Raw genomic sequence first — 20,004 nt, 5'->3', positions numbered from 1 at the left:
GTTTGAAACTGGTAGTCATCGGGACTTTGTTTCTAAGTCCTGTCATCTTGGATCCTATTTTCAAGGAATTCAATCTGATGTTAAAAGACATGTCATAACTTGGATTTCAGATTTTAGTGCTTCAGAAATATGTTTATATACTTCATAATGTAATTATAGCTACCTTAAGACAGATAAGGCAAATGGTAGCAATATATTGGAAGTATAATTGAAAAATGCAGTTGTCCAGAAGCACTTGTGGGGATGATGCCTCTGAAAAGCTGCTCAAAGCTCTAGAGTTTGAAGTTAAATTTTTGATGTTGTCACTCTCAATCTATTGAATGGCTGACAGACAATCAAACCCGTCTGGCTGGCTGGCAGCTCATTTTGCTGGCAGGTGGCAAACAATTAGACACACCAATTTGTGCCTCCTGATGACATTAAAGCATGAAACTAAGTTGTATGCAGGGCCTAGTGATTTGTGTGAAAGCATTTCAAAAATAATACTCTTTGCCGTGGCAACTCATTTCAGACTGCCACCTCCCATTATGGCTTTGAGCAGTGAAGACGACAGACTTGAGTTACGTGCAGTGCGAGGCCGCTTCTGTTCAATCCGTCATCAGCGCCCCCTGAGACCTCAATCCCCTCCTTTCATCAATATCACCTCATCATTTACATTTGATAGTACTTGAGCTACTGCATATATTAACTACACTAGAGATCCTTTTCCTAAAAAGAACTGAAGTATGCTTTGTGTGCCTCGATTTCATTTCTACTTATGCAATTTAGAATAATGATCCCACTCCCACTGCACTTTGCACAAATGCTACAAGGAACAAATGGAAAGTTCTATTTTTTTAAAGCAATAGTCACAAAAGTGTAATAAATTTTGAGTAGCTGAGAATATTGGCACTTTTGCTGTTTTAATGAAAAAATTGTTCTAACAATAATTCAAATTAAAACAAAAAATGTTGAACTTAATTTTTATTTCACTGGATTCTCTTATGCAAATCAGAATAATTCTCTGTATTTATTTGTTTTGTATTCTAACAAAATTTAAGTATATAATTTAAAAGTAAGTGGAACACAAAATTTTATGACCCTAAGTTAAATTACTATAACATTTTTATAAATATATACAATTACAGATACTTACATACACACGTTTACATATACTCATAAAGACACATGCACATATATCCAGGGAACATAAACCAAATAGGTAAAATAGAGGACATCAATCTGAGATGGCATAAGCAACATCCAAGAAACTATATGAATGAACATCCAAATATAATTAACACAAACTGTTAGAAAAAATATTTTCCTACATTTTATAACCCCTCCTTTTTTTAGGTTTTTAAAATTCTGAGACTTAATACATTTTATCTTGTATGACAATTTTTTGCAAACATTTCATCTCCATTACTACTCTTTATGTTCAATGTAGAGAACACTGTTTTTATCCATTTTTATATCGACATGATGACTGATGCTATTTATATTTTCACAATAAAATTTTCAAGAAGTATATGTAGAACAGTTGTTAAAATCTTTAAAGGTAAAGTTTAATTTATATTTATATATAAAAAAGATAATCTATCTTAACTGAAAATGCCTTTACTGCCATACCCCTAACACTTAATACTAAAAAATGTACAAAGCAGTATGGCTATCTTGGAAAAGTAAAACAGAATAGCTAGTACATTTTGACTATATGTTTACTTTTGACACTCCAGTTTAAGAAACATTTGATTTTCTAGCTTGAATTTTTCTTTCTAAAAAACAATTGTTTACCAATCATCTTATACACACATATAAATTTTGGGTAGGGGAAAGTGTTTTTAACTTCAATCACAATTTAATTCAGATGGTAAACACATTCTTTAGTTTACATGCTAATATGTAAATATTAGTCCCACTATCAATGTTAAGTATTATTGTTAGTAATTATGACTAACCTCAGATAATGTTTCTAATGCTGTATAAGTTTTTAAATAGTAGAATAAATTGCATGAACAAATTCTTTGGTTCATGTTTTATCCTGCTTCCGTGAACTATCATTTTTATGGCATATATAATGGAACAGAATAAAGTTTGGTGATCCTCAACTAGAAACCCTTGTATGATTTAACATTTGAGTGCAGATATATGGGCCACCTTATAGTTTAGAAACCTAAAATGCCTTTCAACAATATTTACTTTCAAACACATGACTCAAAATATGGCCTTTACATTGATTTTGAAAATTCCACACATATTTTCAGATGACAATGCATATTTTCAAATTTTTTCTATCCTTGGATTTAAAACTCGAATTTGAATTTTATTACTTAAAGCAAGCTTCTTTAGTCTCCAGCAGTTATTATAGTTTTTAGCATTATAATATAGGAACTTTAGAGCCAGATTAGAACAGAGAGATAGGACTTACCCCTCCCCCATTTTATCCATGAAACAATTAAATCCAAAAAGATAAAAGCACTTCCTCAAGGTAGTGTAGTCACTGATGATGGATTATAATCAGAATCTGCCATTTCCCTATTCTGAATTTAACGTGCTGTCTTGCATACCATATTGAAACTTCTTTTTTGAGATGTATTATTTAAGTGCCTTACTATGAGATCAATCTGGTTTTTATATTGATATAAATTGATATGAATTGATATAAATTGATATTTGATATTCTTTGTATTTTCGTAATTTTGTATTTTAGTACTATTTATATTACTAAATATAAGGTTTTTGAGCTCCTCCTAATATTTTTAAAAATAAACTCTAGTTTTCCTTCTGTGTTTAGAGCAATATGAATAATAAATTTGGTACCCACCTGTCAAAGGAATGAAACTGCATAGGAAGAATAGCTTGCGCTTCTCTCTTCAATGCTGGGTCTGGGTATGGGATAGGTTCAGGGCCACATTCTGCAATTTCAACTGGGGCAGCCACAAGACTTTTCAAGATCTCCTTGACATTGATGCCTTTGGTTTGACTAATGCTAGATATGGATGGTGCAGGTTTCAAGAGTTCACTGGGGTTCTCAGTTAAGCTTTCCTGTGATTTTTTCACTTCAGATGACAAAGTGGATAACAGTTCACTCATGGCATCAGGGCCTGTGCCCGCCTCCAGTTCTGCCCCATTCAGGATGCTAGCCACTTGCTCCTCTCCAATTCCTGAATCTGTATGTGGAATGGAACTTTCCAGCTGAATATCTTCACCAGGCGTTGGTGTTTCTTTTTCCTTTATAGTGTCTGGAAATGTAGCAGGAGTTTCTGTAATAAAAGAAACTGGCTTAAACAAAAAGCTTCACAAGTGAAAATTCAGTATTATTAATAAAATATTCTGACATATTGGAATAAAGAAAATAAGACCTGTGGGAAACAAAGAAAAATCTGCTAAATGGATGTGCATGACAACACAACTGGATTGAAACATATCATCCATGTACACCTGTCATTTTGTTCGGGAAGTCTCAACAGAACCCTATTTCTTTTAAAAGCCATGTGGCATTTCAAAACTGATGTCTTTAAAAGTGTGGAGAAATAGTACTCCTGACAATTTCTTATAACAGCTTACAAATACTTATCATATGAAGTTCCTCTTTATCCTTTGTCAGCTGCCAGACATATAAGAGAAATTCTTATACTTCTCTAATATTACCTTAAAAATATAAAATAATTTTATACCTTTTTTGGTACTTCAATAACCATTAATATAATATATAGTTAAAATACTTAAACTAGTTAAAAATATTATTTTAAAATCACATAATATTACACCTAAAATTCTGAAGTGTTAATAGCAAAAAGCATGCCAAATGATTATTTCAAAAGAATAAATAATAAGAAAATAATGTTCCTCAAGAATTTAGCTTATATGTGCCTTTAAGAACAATTATTTTGGAATACTCACTCTTTGTGAATAAATATAAATTTCAATTTGTGAAAACTGAAGCAGATAAAAGATATACAGATATGAAATACACATGCATTATCAATTAAAACAGAAAAACATCTTTAAAATGCTAAATGCCTATCAATCTCATTATACAAATGTTAATACAAAGAAGTTCCCAATATAATAAAATGTTATCAAATTCTAAATCATGACCTTGAAAATTGATGTAATCTAGGTATAATAGGGATAACAGCTCTTAATAAAGTGATGTGGAAGAAGAAAATAAGATACTATAGGTAAATTACTTGCAGGTCCTATATGAAGTAGATACTTAGTCAATGTTAGGTACTTGATTTACTCTGATTTATATTTAAGTTTATCCTTTGTAAAACAAGAAGGGCAGAGTAAGTTATTTCTAAGATCTCTTCAAAATGAACATCTGTAAGTTCTATAAAACTGCCCTTAGATTTTTGTTATTTTGGTTGGTTGTTTCTCCCTTTTGAAATGTTATTAGGGCAGGAAATCAGAAGACTGCCCAATAGGAAATAGGCTATTTTGATTTCAGCAAAACATCTCATAAAACCTCAGGTGAAGTCTCTAACAAAAACACGGAGAAATGTTGTTTTGATAATACTATTTTTGGGGTGGAATCATAGATTGTTCAAAGTTTTATACACATATGCTAAAGGATTAAACATAATGTGAAGGGATTTCTTCAGCAAAAGGGCTTAGTTCTTAGACTCTACAAGACAGTTAATTTCTTAAATGTAGATTAATGTCATGACATCCAAATTTACTGAGTATGTGAATTTATTAATTTTTCCAGATTTCAGAATAATTCTGTCAAGTTTCCAAAAGAAAATTTTCTTTCAATCTCCTTTCCTTTTGATTCAAACTGTATTAGATACATACATTACTTTAAAAAAATAACATTTTTATATTATTCAACCTAATATACAATATCCACTTAAATTGGCTAAAAATACACATCTCTCACAACTGAGTGTTTTATTGTCATTTTCCTCATTTTCATTAAATAGTTTTGTTTGCTCAAGGATGTTAGAATTGACAGAAAAGATTAATCAGCAGAACATGACAATAATATTCAAACACCAGATGACTGACCAACATGAAAAATAGGTAGACATATTCTTTATTGTTCCAAGACTAAAAATTAAGATAACTGCATGAAAGTTTTGAGAAGACAGATAATTTTAATAATACTCCTGGCAAAGCACTGGAGAAGGAAAAGGTAAGAGGTAAGGTAATAGTTTCAGATTTTTTATAAAACCTTGTGACAGAAAATTAAGACTTTGAATAATAACATTTGGGATAAAAAGGAAGGAAAAGAATGAAGATGTTTCTGGAATATCTAGCTTAAGAAAAACAATGGAGACATGCCACTAAGTGAGGAAGAAAGCAAAAGATAAGCAACTTTGTTCAGAAATATTAGTGGGAGGCAGTGCCTGGTTGGTTCAGGCAGTTGAGCATCAAATTCTTGGTTTTAATTTGGGTCATGATTCTGAGTTTTGAGATCAAGCCCCGAGTAAGGCTCCATGCTCGGTGGGGAGTTTGCATGAGATTCTCTCCTTCTCCTTCCCTCCCTCTCTCTCATTCTGTCCTCCTGCTTACTCACTCTAAAATAAATAAATCTAAAAAAATAAAAAAAAGAAAATTTTAAAAAAGATTTATATATTTGAGAGAGAGAAAGCACACATGTGTATGTGAGAATGGGCGTGGGGCAGAGGGAGAGAATCTCAAGCAGATTCCCTACTGAGCATGGAGACCTACATGGGGCTTGATCTCACAACCCTGAGACCAAGACCTGAGCTGAAACCAAGACCTGACCTGAAACCAACTGAGCCACCCAGGTGCTCCTGTTCAAAAATATAATGAGTTAAATTTTGAAATTAACTGAGTACAGAATCTCTGAAATATTTATAGCTGTTGAGTCAAAAGAAATATAGCCATGTATTTTGGGATTATTCAAACTGAGATGATAATTGATACTTCAAAAGTTGATGAAGTAAGCTGGGAATAAAGAATGAGAACAACTGCTAAGGCAGTTACTGCCTCTATAGGACATATTACTGAATTTATTTAATGCATGTTTGCATTTATATGTTATATATATGGGGAGTAAAATCAGTAGAAAATTAAATAGCAATTAAATAGAAAATTAAATACCTTCTACAACAATAGGACAGAAAATGTAAATGCAGAAACAAAATAAGAACTCTAACATTAACAAGAAATCACAGTGGCATGGTGACCAGCATGGGCTAAATTTTCTTTCAGAATTTAATTCTCAAAAGGCATATAGTCAAATCTAGCACCTAGTCTGAACTTGGCTGATTTACAGATTCGGCCTAAGGTTTCACTTTATCCTAATGTGATGTTTCAGTGTCTTTATTTATGGCATGTTTAACATAACACAAAAATGTAAACAGTATAGGAACCTGAAATATAAGAATTTTGCTAAAAACAGTTAAAATCTTTGATTTAGTGTCCACAAGGTACTGTATAATAAGGTTTTTCCATCAACAACGTAATTTTTTGCTTTTCCATTCAATGAACTCTCAGGGAACAATGACAATCTGTAACTAACTAGATACTTGAAACTCCAATATAAATGTTGACCTCTTAATTATAAAATGCAATTAAGTTTATTAAAATTGAATATTGGAATATTTTCAAATGACTCATTAAAATATTTACACAGTAATATAATTCTAATTTTATGTTTACTGTGACTGATAAATCAATGATTTCAAAATGAAGCAGTTTTTGATATTTCAGTAAGAATTCTATTCAAATCAATAAACTTTGCAAAGCATAATTTGTGATCATATTATGTAGAAATAAAAATAAACACCAATGGAAAATTTTATAATAGTAATTGCAGATAAAAAAGAGATCAGTAGTTCAAAAGCCTACCTTAATTTCCCATCATGCATTAACATTTTTTACAGAGCATGCTCACAGTTGATAGCATCAACTTCAGTTTGAATAACTTATATTGTATTTCCAGACTGCTTCTCTGGGACAGTAAAGTACTCTGAGGATTTAACCCAAGTGACTTCAATAGGATGTTAAGCATGAACAAGAGAGAAAGTACAAATGATTGCAGCTGTGGCAGTTATATCAATGACAATAGATTTGTAATTTTTCGATCGTCCTTCATCGGTTTCTACAGCAAGAGGCATGTTAGTACACAAAGCAGAAACATGACTGGTCTGAATGATCTTAACCTTATCAGAAACATGGAGCTGGATGCCAGATGCCTCGTTTTCTTACTGATTTTCATTGAACCTAATGAGTACATCTAATATATTTTAGGAAACATATAGGGTTAACTGCAGCAAATATGATTTCTGTAAGGGACCTCATTTATCACAATATTTTTTGAAAAATCTTGTTTTACAGTGATGTATAAAGTGTTTCAATGTCTTACCTATGAAATTATTGAAATTACTATTTTCCAAACAACTTAAGAAATAATATTAAAGGAACATACAGCTCCTTTTTGTATATCACTAAAAATCTTATTAATTATTTGCTCAAGTAGTAATACTAAGCAAATTAAATCACCTTAGAGTAATTTAAAATATAAAAAAACTATATGTAACTTGTATTTTTTTTGTTTATATTAAATCCCCAAATGCCAAGTTACACAAAAATTAAGCTGAATTTCAAGAAAGAAAAAGCATGGGGCGCCTGGGTGGCTCAGTGGGTTAAGCCGCTGCCTTCGGCTCAGGTCGTGGTCTCAGGGTCCTGGGATCGAGCCCCGCATCGGGCTCTCTGCTCCGCGGGGAGCCTGCTTCCCCCTCTCTCTCTGCCTGCTGCTCTACTTGTGATCTCTTTCTCTCTGTCAAATAAATAAATAAATATTTTTAAAAAAAAAAGAAAAAAAAAGAAAGAAAAAGCTGCCATATATAAGATTTAAAATCATTATTATTCATTTTACACAATAAAGACTGCAAAAGCAATGAGTAGTTTTTTGCAATTATTTATACATGATTTAATTTTGTTTGCTACATTAAATGTATAAGAGTACAACTTCAGGAATTTGGTATTATCAATGAATATACCCATAACAGACAAAATTATAATTCAGGAGAAACAATTAAGAGCCAAAAGGTATTTCTAATTAATGTTCTTATTATAATGTATAGATCTGTTTGAGTTTATCTTAGTTGGAATACATTATGCTTTTTGGATGTCCATACTAATGATTTTCATCAACTTTGAAAAGTTTTCAGGCCACTTTTTCTTCAAAAATTCTTTCTTCCCATTTCTGCCTCTAGTCTTCTCTTAGGCTCCCATCATTTTTATGTTGGTCCACTTGACAGTGTCTCACACGTCCCTGAGGCTCTCCACTTTTCTTCATTCTTCTCTTCATTCTATTCCTCAGAATAAGATAACAGCAATTGACCTGTCTTCAAGTATGCTGATTCCTTCTTGTGCCAACTCAAATATTCTGCTGAACCCTTCTAATGAATTTTCATTTATTACAATTTTCCACTTCAGATTGCTATTTAATTCTTTTCTATATTTCTTTACTGATACTCTCTTTGGTGAGACATCACCCTCATATTTTTAATTCTTTAGAAAAGTGTTCTTTAATTACTTTAGCATTTCTACAACAGCTGGTTTAAAATATTTATCTAGTCAGTTCAACATCAGGGCTTCCTCAGGGGCAGTTTCTAAGGACTGTTTTTTCTCCCTGTGAATTTGCCATCGTTTCCTCTTTCTTTACAAGTGTCAAAAAATTTTTGTTGAAAAATTTTAAATATAATGTGGAAATCTTAGAAATCAGACCCTTCCTACAGGGCTCATTGTTGTTCTGCTTATTTATTGACTTCCCAAACAAATAATTCTATAAAATTCTACTATAAAATTTTATAGAATTTTGTTTGCTATTTCTTGATATTCCCATATCACCTGCAGCCACTGAAGTTTCTGTTCAGTTAGCTTAGTGATCCGCTAATGACTAGATAGAGACTGCCTTACTTATCTTGCACCAGTACATCTTCCACTCTTTGCCAGAAGCTTTGGATGTGCAGTAGGGCATGCTTTCAACACCCTCCCTCAGCCTTCATTTCTTGCTTGAACACAGCCTTCACGGTTACCCAGAGATGAGTGACTGGGGCTTTCTCATGTCTTTCCTGGACCTGAATACAGCCCAGAGTATGGACATATCATTCTCAGATTTTCCTTTTAGGCTTTTGGTAAGGTTCCTATTTAGCCCAACTGGTACTGCCACCTTGGGCAGTTCCAATATTTAAAAAAAAAAAAAAAAAAAAAAGGCTGCTGATTATTTCAAAAAATATCCAGGACTTTTCTCATCAGGCAAACTCTGATCAGGTTAAATAATGACAAGCTCTGTGAATGAAGCTTTACCAGGGAGCTTCCAGACAGGTCAGATACAGTGGTCCGTGGACTTTCTGAAAACTCCAAACATAACTGACCTCCTTCCAGTGCTGCTATGTTGCTGGTTTTCACAGCTACCACAGTTTTCTGGATATGGATTTTCAAGGACACCACAGAGCTGAGGAGAACTGGATACTAACAGAGCAAGCTAAATCACAAAAAGACTGCTAATCTCATAAAGATTTCTGTAGTTTTCTTGAATTAGCGCTCTCTGGATTGCTGCAAGCCATTGGTTACTTTCCAGCGAGCGGGAAAAATGATTTTGACAGTTTTTGCTAGTGTTCTCATTGTTTTTGGAGGAGCAGTTCTTTGGAGGTCCTTACTCCCCTCTTTCAGAAGTCCTACTTCTAAGGGATGTTTACAATTCCAATTTGTACATTTTGAGTACAGTATCAATTATCAAATATTCATACATACATATTTTGTCTTTCCTTTGACCTAGCTTGCTGTAGTATTATCACTTCTCTTCTAAAACAAAAACAAAAACAAAACCACTTTCCTATTAAAATACATCATGCATTTCTGTAGTATTATAGAGGCAATCATTAACACTAATAATAAAATGCCAACATATATGCCTAAAAGTTGCCTTCAGTTGCAGAAAAACAGAAGCAACCAAATAACAGTACAATTCTGTTAATATCTATCAGATAAGCCATGATGTGCATGTTATACACGTTTAAGAGTTCAGGCTTTGCAATTAAGACCATTTGACTTTCAGTAAAGTCTTGTTTATTTCTTCTTAGCTTTGTGATATCATAAGAGCCACTGAAGCTTTCTCAGTCTCAATCTTTTATTTGTAGAACTGGCATAGTAACAGTACATGCATTATAGAGTACACATTATACATTACACAGTTGTGATGACTAAAGAACATAATTTGTGAATAGTGCCTGGCATTGAGTAACCTCACTATAAATTTTTGTACTTGCTGCTGCCATTATTGATTTTACTGTTACCATCACCACCATCACCATACCCTTTAAGAAAATATAGAGCCAAACCATCTATCAGTTATTCTCTCTACTCATTTTCAACTTCTATCTTTCCTAGCTCTGGCCCCTCTATCTGCAAACCAGTATCTCCCATTGTAACAGAACAACTTCTCAATCCAACATCCCCTTATATTTCTAGCCCTTAAGCTACTTTGGTTATTGTTCCTTCCTTTCTGGAAGGACTATGTCATAATTGAAAGATCATGGCAATGCAATCAAACTGATCAAAGTTCTGGCTCCACAACTTAACTAATTTTCCATGTTATCTTGGAAAAGTTAGTTAATTTTCAGAATTGCAGGGATCGCACTTGAAAAATGTAGATCTTAAGTATGCTGTAAAGATTAAGAAACTTGTCAGTTTATCACTTCTACTCTCCTTCCTTAATTCAGCTTTTCAAAGACTTAGATTTCCACAAACATCTTAAAATTAATATATCTGGATATCTTTTTCCTTCCCCAGGTTAGGGAAGTTTTCAGCCATTACTTCTTCAAATAAGATTTCTTTCTCTTTCTCTTCTCCTTCTGGAAATCCTATAATGGAAATGCTAATGTGTTCTGATGTTTTCTCATACGAACATTACATTATCTTCACTCCTTTTTTATGTTTTGATACTCAGATATTAGGAGTTCTACCACCTTGTCTTTGAGTTGACGTATTCCTTCTTCTGTTTCATCTAGTCTGTTGTTGAAATACTCTAATTTTAAAGTTTTTTTCTTTAGCTCTATAAATTCTAACTGGTTCTTTCTTATTTTCTCCATCTCATTGTTGAAGTTCTCACTATGTTCACACATTCTTCTTCCCAGTTTAATGAGCATCTTTATGACCATGATTTTAAACTTTTTATCAGGTAAATTACTTTTCTATATTTCATTGGTTTCTAAGGTTTTATCTTTTTCTCTCATTTAAAACGTATTCCTCTGTTTCTTCATTTTGCTTGCCTCTCTATCTTTGTTTCTAATGCATTTACATGAAACTACCACCTCTCCCAGGCTTGAAGGTGTGGGCTCCTTTAAGATATGAATCTTGCATTCAACCCAAAGGCCCAGCTCTCTGTTGTCTCTCAAATCTTTGTACTTGTCCAAGCAGCCCACTGTGTTTTAATAGCTCCCCATAGTTGATGAAGTGCTAAGACTTGCCAGTATTCTTAATTAGATAATCCAGTTAATTAGACTGACAGACCCTTGGGCATGAGCTCTTTAAAGTATGAAAATATGTATAGTTCTGTGGAACCAAAAGTGTAAGCCCCACTGGCCATGAGAACCAGATGAACAGGCAATGTCCCCTGAGTGGCAACTGCAAATTGCAAACACCAGGGATCTGGGATGAGTGCATATGTTCTTTCCTGAGAGATACCAGTAAGCTGAAGCCAGAAAGAAGAAAAGTGCCAAGGTGGCATCCACAGCCTATATGCCCTAGGATCAACTCCACAGGCCATATGAAACGTGCCTAAGGCCAAGCTCCAGGACAAGCAAATAAGCCTCCTTCACAGAAAGACTAGAGGGTATGGTTGGGAGGGGCATCCTGCCAAGAACTGTCACCCAGATTGGCAGAGTCCCGTGAGACCCAGAAATGAAAACTCCCCTACCCACAAAAGCCAGGTGAGCAAGGGACATCCCTTGAGTGAGCAGCTGCAGAAAACAGAGCAATAGACATAAAAACCAGGGCACAAGAGACATGTAAAGCTCCACTCTGGGAGATACTCATGCTCTGGAGAGCAGCAGAGAGCAGGCAAAGATGGTCTCTGCCCTCTGAGGTCTCTGGAAAATGATTACAGTCAGCCATTAGATGCATGTTTAACTAGAAGACTGCCCCTCTGGGTGTAGCATGATTAACTAGTAAGCCTTTTTTCTCAGAAAGATAGAGTTCCTGGGTCTGTTGCCTCTAGCTATGCCCTTTGGGTGGTAGCTATTTAAGAACTCTTTCCTCATTGGTTGCAGCCCTGTTAAAATCACAAGCATAAGTTGCCAGAGTCAGGTGATACACAGTTTTCCCTGATAATAGTTGCAAAATTGGACACCAGAGTGGGGCATAAGCTCCTTTCTGGGTGACACAGATTATTGCATCCCCATAATACCAAGAACATAAGCTCTTCTGGTATTCAGAGCCAAGTGGTCAAGAGGTTTTTCCTGGGTGGCAGCCACAAAACATGGGGCATCAGACATGGGTAAATTAAATTCTCCAATCCAAAGATATAGACTGGCTTAATGGGTTGAAAACAAAAGAAAACAAAAACAGGAACAATCTATATGCTGCCTACAAGAAACTAGCTTTAGATGTAAGGACATCTAGAGAACAGAAGTGAAGGGATGGAAAAAGATATTCCATACCAAAAGAAAGGTGAATTAGCTATATTTATCAGAAAAAAATACACTTTATAACGAAGACTGTAGTAAGAAACAAAGATGGTAGTTACATTACATAGGGGTCAATTGGACAAGAGGATATGCCATTTGTAAATATTTACACATCCAACATTGTAATGACTAAATATAAAAAAGCAAATATTAACAGACCTACAGGAGAAATAGACAGAAAATTAATAAGGAAATATCAGCCTTAAACACATTAGACCAGATGGACTTAACAGATAATATATAGAACATTTCATCCGAAAACAGCAGAATACACAGTCTTCTCAAGTGCATATGGAACATTCTCTAGAATACATTAGGCCACAAAACAAGCTTTAACAAATTTTAGAAAACTGAAATTATATCATACATCTTTTCTGACCACAGTATTATGAAGCTAAAAATCAGCTACAGAAAGAAAACTAGAAAATTCAGAAATAAGCAACCAACTGGTCAGAGAAGAAATCAAAAGAGAAACAAAAAAATACCTTGAGACAAAAGAAAATGGAAATACAATATACCAAAATTTGTGGGATGCAGCAAAAGCAGATCTAAAGAGGAAGTTCATAACAATAAATGTCTACCTCAGGAAAGAAGAAAAGTCTTAAACAATCTAACTTTACACCTCGATGTGTTAAGAAAAAAAAAGGTGTAGAAAAAGAATAAATGAAACCCAAAGTTAGCAGACAAAAAAGGAAATAATGAAGATCTGAGCGGAAATAAATGAAATAGAGACGAAAAAGACTACAGAGAAGATCAATGAAATTAAAACCTGGTTCTTTGAAAAAATAAAGAAAACTGACAAACCTTTAGCTAGACTCATCAAGGAAAAAAGAGAGAGTACTCAAATAAAATCACAAATGAAAGAGGAGCTCTTACAAATGACATCACAAAAATACAAAGGATAATAGAACACTACAAATTATATGCCAATGAATTAGACAACCTAGATGGAATGCACAAATTCCTAGAACATACACTCTAGTAAGTCTGGACCATGAGGAAATAGAAAATCTGAATAGAGTAATTACTAGTAAGGAGACTGAATCAGTAATCAAAACCTACCAACAAACAAATGTCCAGGACCTCACGGCTTCCCAAACATTAAAGGAAGAATTAGCACCAATCCTTCTCAAGCTCTTCCAAAATTAAAGAGGGAATTCTTCTAAACTCTTTTTACTGAGGCCAGCATTACCCTGATAATAAAACCTGATAAGAAGGCCACGAAAGAAGAAAATTATAGGCCAACATCCATAATAAACATAGATGCAAAAATCCTCAAAAAAATATTAGGAAACCAAATTCAACAACACATTAAAAGGATCATATACCATGATCAAATGGATTTATTCCAGGGAAAGGATGGTTCCACACCTGCAAATCAGCTGATATGATAAAGCACATTATCGAAAAGGAAAAAAATCGTATAATCTCGCAGAGAAAGTATCTGACAAATTTACCATCGATTTTTCTAATAGGCTTAATTTTTGTGTGAGAGAGACAAAAGCGTCAACATGAGCTGGGGGAAAGGGTAGAGGGAGAAGAAGTGGGATCCCAATGGGCTCACCACCTGAGCTGAAGGCAGGTGTTTAACTGACTGAGCCACCCAGGCACCCCTTAACATCAATTTATTATAAAACTCTCAACAAAGTGGGTATAGAGGCTTTAACATAATAAAAAACATAATATATAACAATCCCAAAGCTAACAACACCAATGGTGAAGAACTGGAAACTTTTCCTTTAAGATCAGGAACAGGATAAGGATGCCTGCTCACGCCACTTTTATTCAACAGAATTTTAAAAGTCCTAGGCAGAATAATTACACAAGAAAAAGAAATAAAAGGCATGTAAATTATAAAGGAAGAAGAAAACCTGTCATTATCTGTAGATGACATATTATATACAGAAAACCTTAAAGACTCCATCAAAAAAACTGTTAGAATAAACAAATTCATGGGGCACCTGGGTAGCTCAGTGGGTTGAGCCGCTACCTTCGGCTCAGGTCATGATCTCAGGGTCCTGGATCGAGTCCCGCATTGGGCTCTCTGCTCAGCAGGGAGCCTGCTTCCCTCTCTCTCTCTCTCTCTCTGCCTGCCTCTCTGTCTACTTGTGATCTCTCTCTGTCAAATAAATACAAATAAATAAATAATCTTAAAAAAAATAAACAAATTCATTTAGCTGTGGATACAAAAATCATTACCTAGAAAAGTTGCATTCCTATACACTAATCATAAACAATCAGAAAGAGAATTGAAGAAAACAATCCCACTTATAACTGCATCAAAAAGAGTAAAGTATCTAAAAATAAATTTAACCAAGAAAGTAAAGAACTGTATATTGAGAACTGTAAAAGATTAATGAAAAAAAACACTGAAGAATATATAAATGGAAGATATCCATGCTCAAAAATTGGAAGAATCAATATTGTCAATATGCCCACACTATCCAAAGCAATCTACAGATTCAATGCAATCCTTATCAAAATTCCAAAGACATTTTTCACAGAAATAAATAATCTTCAAATTTGTACAGAACCACAAAAGACCTCGAAGAGCCACAGCAATGTTGAGAAAAAACAAAAAAATTGGAGCTTCATGCTCCCTGATTTCAAACTACATTACAAATCTACAGTAACCAAGCAGTATGGTATCAACACACGGATCAATGGAACAGACTAGAGAGTCCAAAAATAAATCCATACCAACATGGTTAACTTACAACAAAGGACTCAAAAATACACAATGGAGATAGGAGAGTCCCTTCAATAAATGATGTTGGGAAAACTGGACAGTCATATACAAAAGAATGAAACGACCACTATTTTATACCATATACAAATATTAACTCAAAATGGATTAAAGAGTTGAATTTAAAATCTGAAACTATAGAATTCCTAGGAGAAAACATTCATGGTAAGCTCTCCAACACAGATATTAGCAATGATTTTTTTTTAAATCTGATACCAAAAGCAAAAGCAACAAAGCAAAATACACAAATAGAACTGTATCAAATTAAACTGTTTCTACATAAGCAAAGGAAACCATCAACAAAAGGCAGCCTATTAAATAGGAGAAAGTATTTGCAAATTATATATCCAATAAAGGGCTAGTATAAAAAATACATAAGGAACTCAATACAACTCAGAAGTAAAAAGAATTCACTTTTTATTTTTTTAAACTAACATTTCTTTTCTTTTTTTTTTTTTTAAAGATTTTATTTATTTATTTGACAGAGATCACAAATAGACAGAGAGGCAGGCAGAGAGAGAGAGAGGGAAGCAGGCTCGCTGCTGAGCAGAGAGCCCGATGCGGGACTCGATCCCAGGACCCTGAGATCATGACCTGAGCCGAAGGCAGCGGCTTAACCCACTGAGCCACCCAGGTGCCCCAAGAATTCACTTTTTAAAAAGGCAGATGATCTGAATATAAATCTGAAGATTTTTTTCAGAAGATAAAGATGGCCACCAAATATATTTTAAAAATGCTCAACATCATTAATTATCAGGGAAGTGCAAAACCATAGTATCACTTCATACCTCTTAGAATGGCTATTATCAAAAAGACAAGAAATAACAAATGTTGGTAAGGATGTGAAGGGGAAAGAGCCCTTGTGCACTCTGGTATGGATGGAAATTGCTATAGCCACTATGGAAAACAGTATAGAAGATCCTCAAGAAATTAAAAATAGAACCACCATATGATTCAGCAATTCCACTTCTGGAAATTTATCTGAAGAAAACAATAACACTAACTGGAAAAGATAAATGCACCCCCACGTTCACTGCAGTATTATTTATAATTGTCAAGAAATGAAGTGTCCATCAATGAATGAATGGTTAAAGAAAATGTGGTATATAAACAAAATGGAATATTATGCAGTCATTAAAAAGAATGAAATCTTGTCCTTTGTGACACTATAGATGGACCTCAAGGAAATTATAGTAAGTGAAATAAGTCAGAGAATTATCATATGATATCATTTATATGTGGAATCTTTAAAAAATCAAGCTCATAGACAAAAAGAACGAACAGATTGCAGTTGCTGAGGCACGGGGGTAGAAATGGGTGAAGGGAGTAAAAAGGTAAAAAGAAAAGAAAAATATTTAACACATTGAAAATGGAAGTCTTGGTCATTCTATTCAACCTTTCTTAAAAGTATTGTTTGCTTTGATAAATGGCCATTTGATCTCAGAACTTCAGACAGATAGCCAGGCACTATCTTTGAAAAATTGGCATACCCTATGCCCCATATCCAATCTATTACCAGATACTTTCACTTTTACCTCCAAGGTATGTCTAATTTATCTTCCTCTTCAACCTCCAATGCCACCACACCTTTGTGCTAAGCAATAGCATCACTTACCTAAAGAGCAAGAGCCTCCAGTTGGTTTATCCAGATTCCCTCATTGCCCTCTTTTTACTCTATTCCCTCATTATACCCAAAATGCTCTTGTAAAATTGTAAGCAGATTATGATACTTATAGTGGACAAAATAATGAACACTCCCCTTAAAGATGTCCATGTCCTAACTCTCATAACCTATGACTGTCACCTTATACAGCAAGAAGGACATTAAATGGGAGGGCTTTGCAAAGGGAAGACCATCCTGGATTACCCAGGTGGGTTCAATCTAATCTGAAGAGTTCACAGAGGAAGAAAACCCTTCCTCGCCGTGCTCAGAGGAGGCTGTCACTACAGAAGAACAGTCTGAAAGATGCATTGTTCCAGGTTTTAAGGATGGAGGGAGAAGGAAGAAAGCCAGGGGTCAAGGATTATGGGTGGTCTCTAGAAGCTAAAAGAAGAAAATGGAATCTTCTCAACAGCCTCCAGAAAGGCAGGCAGTGTTGAGGAAGCCTTGATTTTAGCCTGGCCAAAGTCGTATTAGACTTAAAATGAAAATTTTATTTATGTCAGAAAAACAGAGCACAAGCAGGGAGAGCAGCATGAAGAGGGAGAAGCAAGCTCCCCGCTGAGCAAGAAGCGTGATGGGGGACTCGATCCCAGGACCCTGGGATCATGACCTGAGCCTTAAGGCAGATACTTGACTGACGGAGCCACCCAGATGTCCCTGAACTCATCTTTTTGTTGCTGGTTTAAATGTCTCTTCTGTGAAAAGTCATCCCCAGCCCCCCAATTAAATTAGGTTTCTTCTTTTGTAGTTTCTTATAATAGTCGGTAATTTTAGTCTTAGAATGCGGTAACTTGCAATTATATGTTTAAGTGTGTGGTTTCTATAAATGTATCTACCTTGCAAGAATGTTAGTTTCATAAAGATGTGGGCTCTTTGTTCACTATTATATATTCCCAGCAACTAGGATGTAATAGGAAACCATTCATTTATTCAACAAATATATAATAAAGGAACCATAAAGAAAGAAAGAGTAAATTAGAGATGGAAGAAAAAGAAGAAAGAGGAGGGAGAGGCTTTTGTTGGTACCTATATTAATACCAAAAACAGACACTTATTTCAAAAAGTTGATGTAAAACTAAGAAATATTTGCTAGGAATACCTGTGCATGATTTTTACCTATAAATAAATACAATATATATTATGCAACATCAGTATCCAATAAAAATTCTATAAATATTATGATGATAGTGTTTTAGAGTACTTATAAATTATAATGCATCCACATAATGGATTACAATGGATACATTAAAAATGATTTCAAAAGCAAGAGAAAATAAATTTGTAATACTGAAAAAAGTCTGTAGTTGATATGAATGTAATAATTTACTTAATAAATATTAACTTTATTTCTAAACATACAATAAAAACTGAATGGTAAAAATATTTCTATACAAATTATTAGCATAACCTTATTTCCTTAAGATATAATTCTAAATGTAAAATTACTAGTGTAAGGGTTATAAATATTTTTTTTTAATATTTTATTTGACAGAGATAAATCACAACTAGGCAGAGAGGCAGGCAGAGAGAGAGGAGGAAGCAGGCTCCCTGCAGAGTAGAGAGCCTGATACGGGGCTGGATCCCAGGACCCTGGGATAATGACCTGAGCCGAAGGCAGAGGCTTTAACCCACTGAGCCACCCAGGCGCCCCAGGGTTATAAATATTTTTATGCTATGTAAAGAGCACATCTTTGCATTCTAACCCTTCAGAATTTTGCCCAAATTACAAATTATGATACATATATATGTATACTTGAAGTTTTATTTGAGACACACACACACACACACACACGTGGAGGGGAGGGGGATGGGCAGACAGAATCTCCAGCAGGGTAGTCTAATGTGGAGCTCCATCTCACGACCTTGATATGATGACCTTAGCCAGAATCAAGAGTTGGATGTTTAACTGACTGAATCACACAGGATCAAGGTATATTCTTCCTTCAATATAAATTTGGTTATTAGATTTAAATATATTTTCCTTATCTGTACCGTACAATGCTTTTCTTTTGTTAGCTGTTTTGATACTTTCTACATGTTTCCCTTAGCGTGGTACATTCTTTTAATTGATCTGTAAGAGCTCTCTCTTCATTAAGGCTAGTAACTTTCATCATATACATATAAAAGTTCTCGTTTGCAGTTGTTTTATATTTGGTTGATATTTTCAAACGTGGAAATATATAAAACTTTAATTTAGTCATATCTTTTACTTAAACTTTAGCATTTTTTTTAAAAGACTTTGTTATTTGACAGACAGAAATCACAAGTAGGCAGAGAGGCAGACAGAGAGAGAGTATGGAAGCAGGCTCCCTGCTGAGCAGAGAGCCCGATGCGGGGCTCGATCCCAGGACCCTGGGATCAGGACCTGAGCCAAAGGCAGAGGCTTCAACCCACTGAGCCACCCAGGTGCCCCTAAACTTTAGCTTTTGATGTTACAATTTAAAATACCTTTTTATACAAATATTAACTTTAATTGTCTTCAATTATGGTCAGTTTCATTTTTACCTTTAAACTTAATGCACGTGAAGGAGATCTGGTATAATATATGAGATAAGGATATAAATTAATTTTTCAAATGGTTGCCCACTTGGTAAACTAGATACCATTTGCCAAATGATACTTCCATTTGACTAGAAAAGTTGCATTTATAATATACTATATAACATACATAGTATATACTAATATATATGATACTATATGTAATATACTATAAGAAAGATTCATACAAATTCCAGCTTATTTAGAGACCAATCATGCCATACGCCTCTTCTTTTAACAGTACTATATTATTTTAACTATTTTATTTCCAGTGTTAATTCTTTTCCCCAATAATGAATTGTTAGATGAAAACCAACCTATTTATTTTTAAATTCACCTAAATACTAACTTTATTCTTATTAAACCTAAATTGAAATGATTAATAGAAGCTTCTACAGCTTCTA

At 34.2% G+C, this 20,004-nt stretch overlaps 1 protein-coding gene across 8 annotated transcripts in view; it reads right to left on the bottom strand.

The window, feature by feature from the left end:
• Positions 1-20,004, bottom strand: part of NBEA (neurobeachin) — a 687,041-nt gene that overhangs the window by 413,486 nt on the left and 253,551 nt on the right. For all 8 annotated transcript variants that reach the window (XM_045977917.1, XM_045977919.1, XM_045977920.1 and 5 more), the window contains one exon: positions 2,807-3,245. In XM_045977917.1, coding sequence (XP_045833873.1) covers positions 2,807-3,245 — 439 coding nt within the window. The remainder of the gene's footprint in view (positions 1-2,806; positions 3,246-20,004) is intronic.

Source organism: Meles meles, chromosome 14 (genome assembly GCF_922984935.1).
Source record: "Meles meles chromosome 14, mMelMel3.1 paternal haplotype, whole genome shotgun sequence".
Classification (NCBI taxonomy): domain Eukaryota; kingdom Metazoa; phylum Chordata; class Mammalia; order Carnivora; family Mustelidae; genus Meles; species Meles meles.
This window is presented reverse-complemented; position numbering and strand designations above follow the sequence as displayed.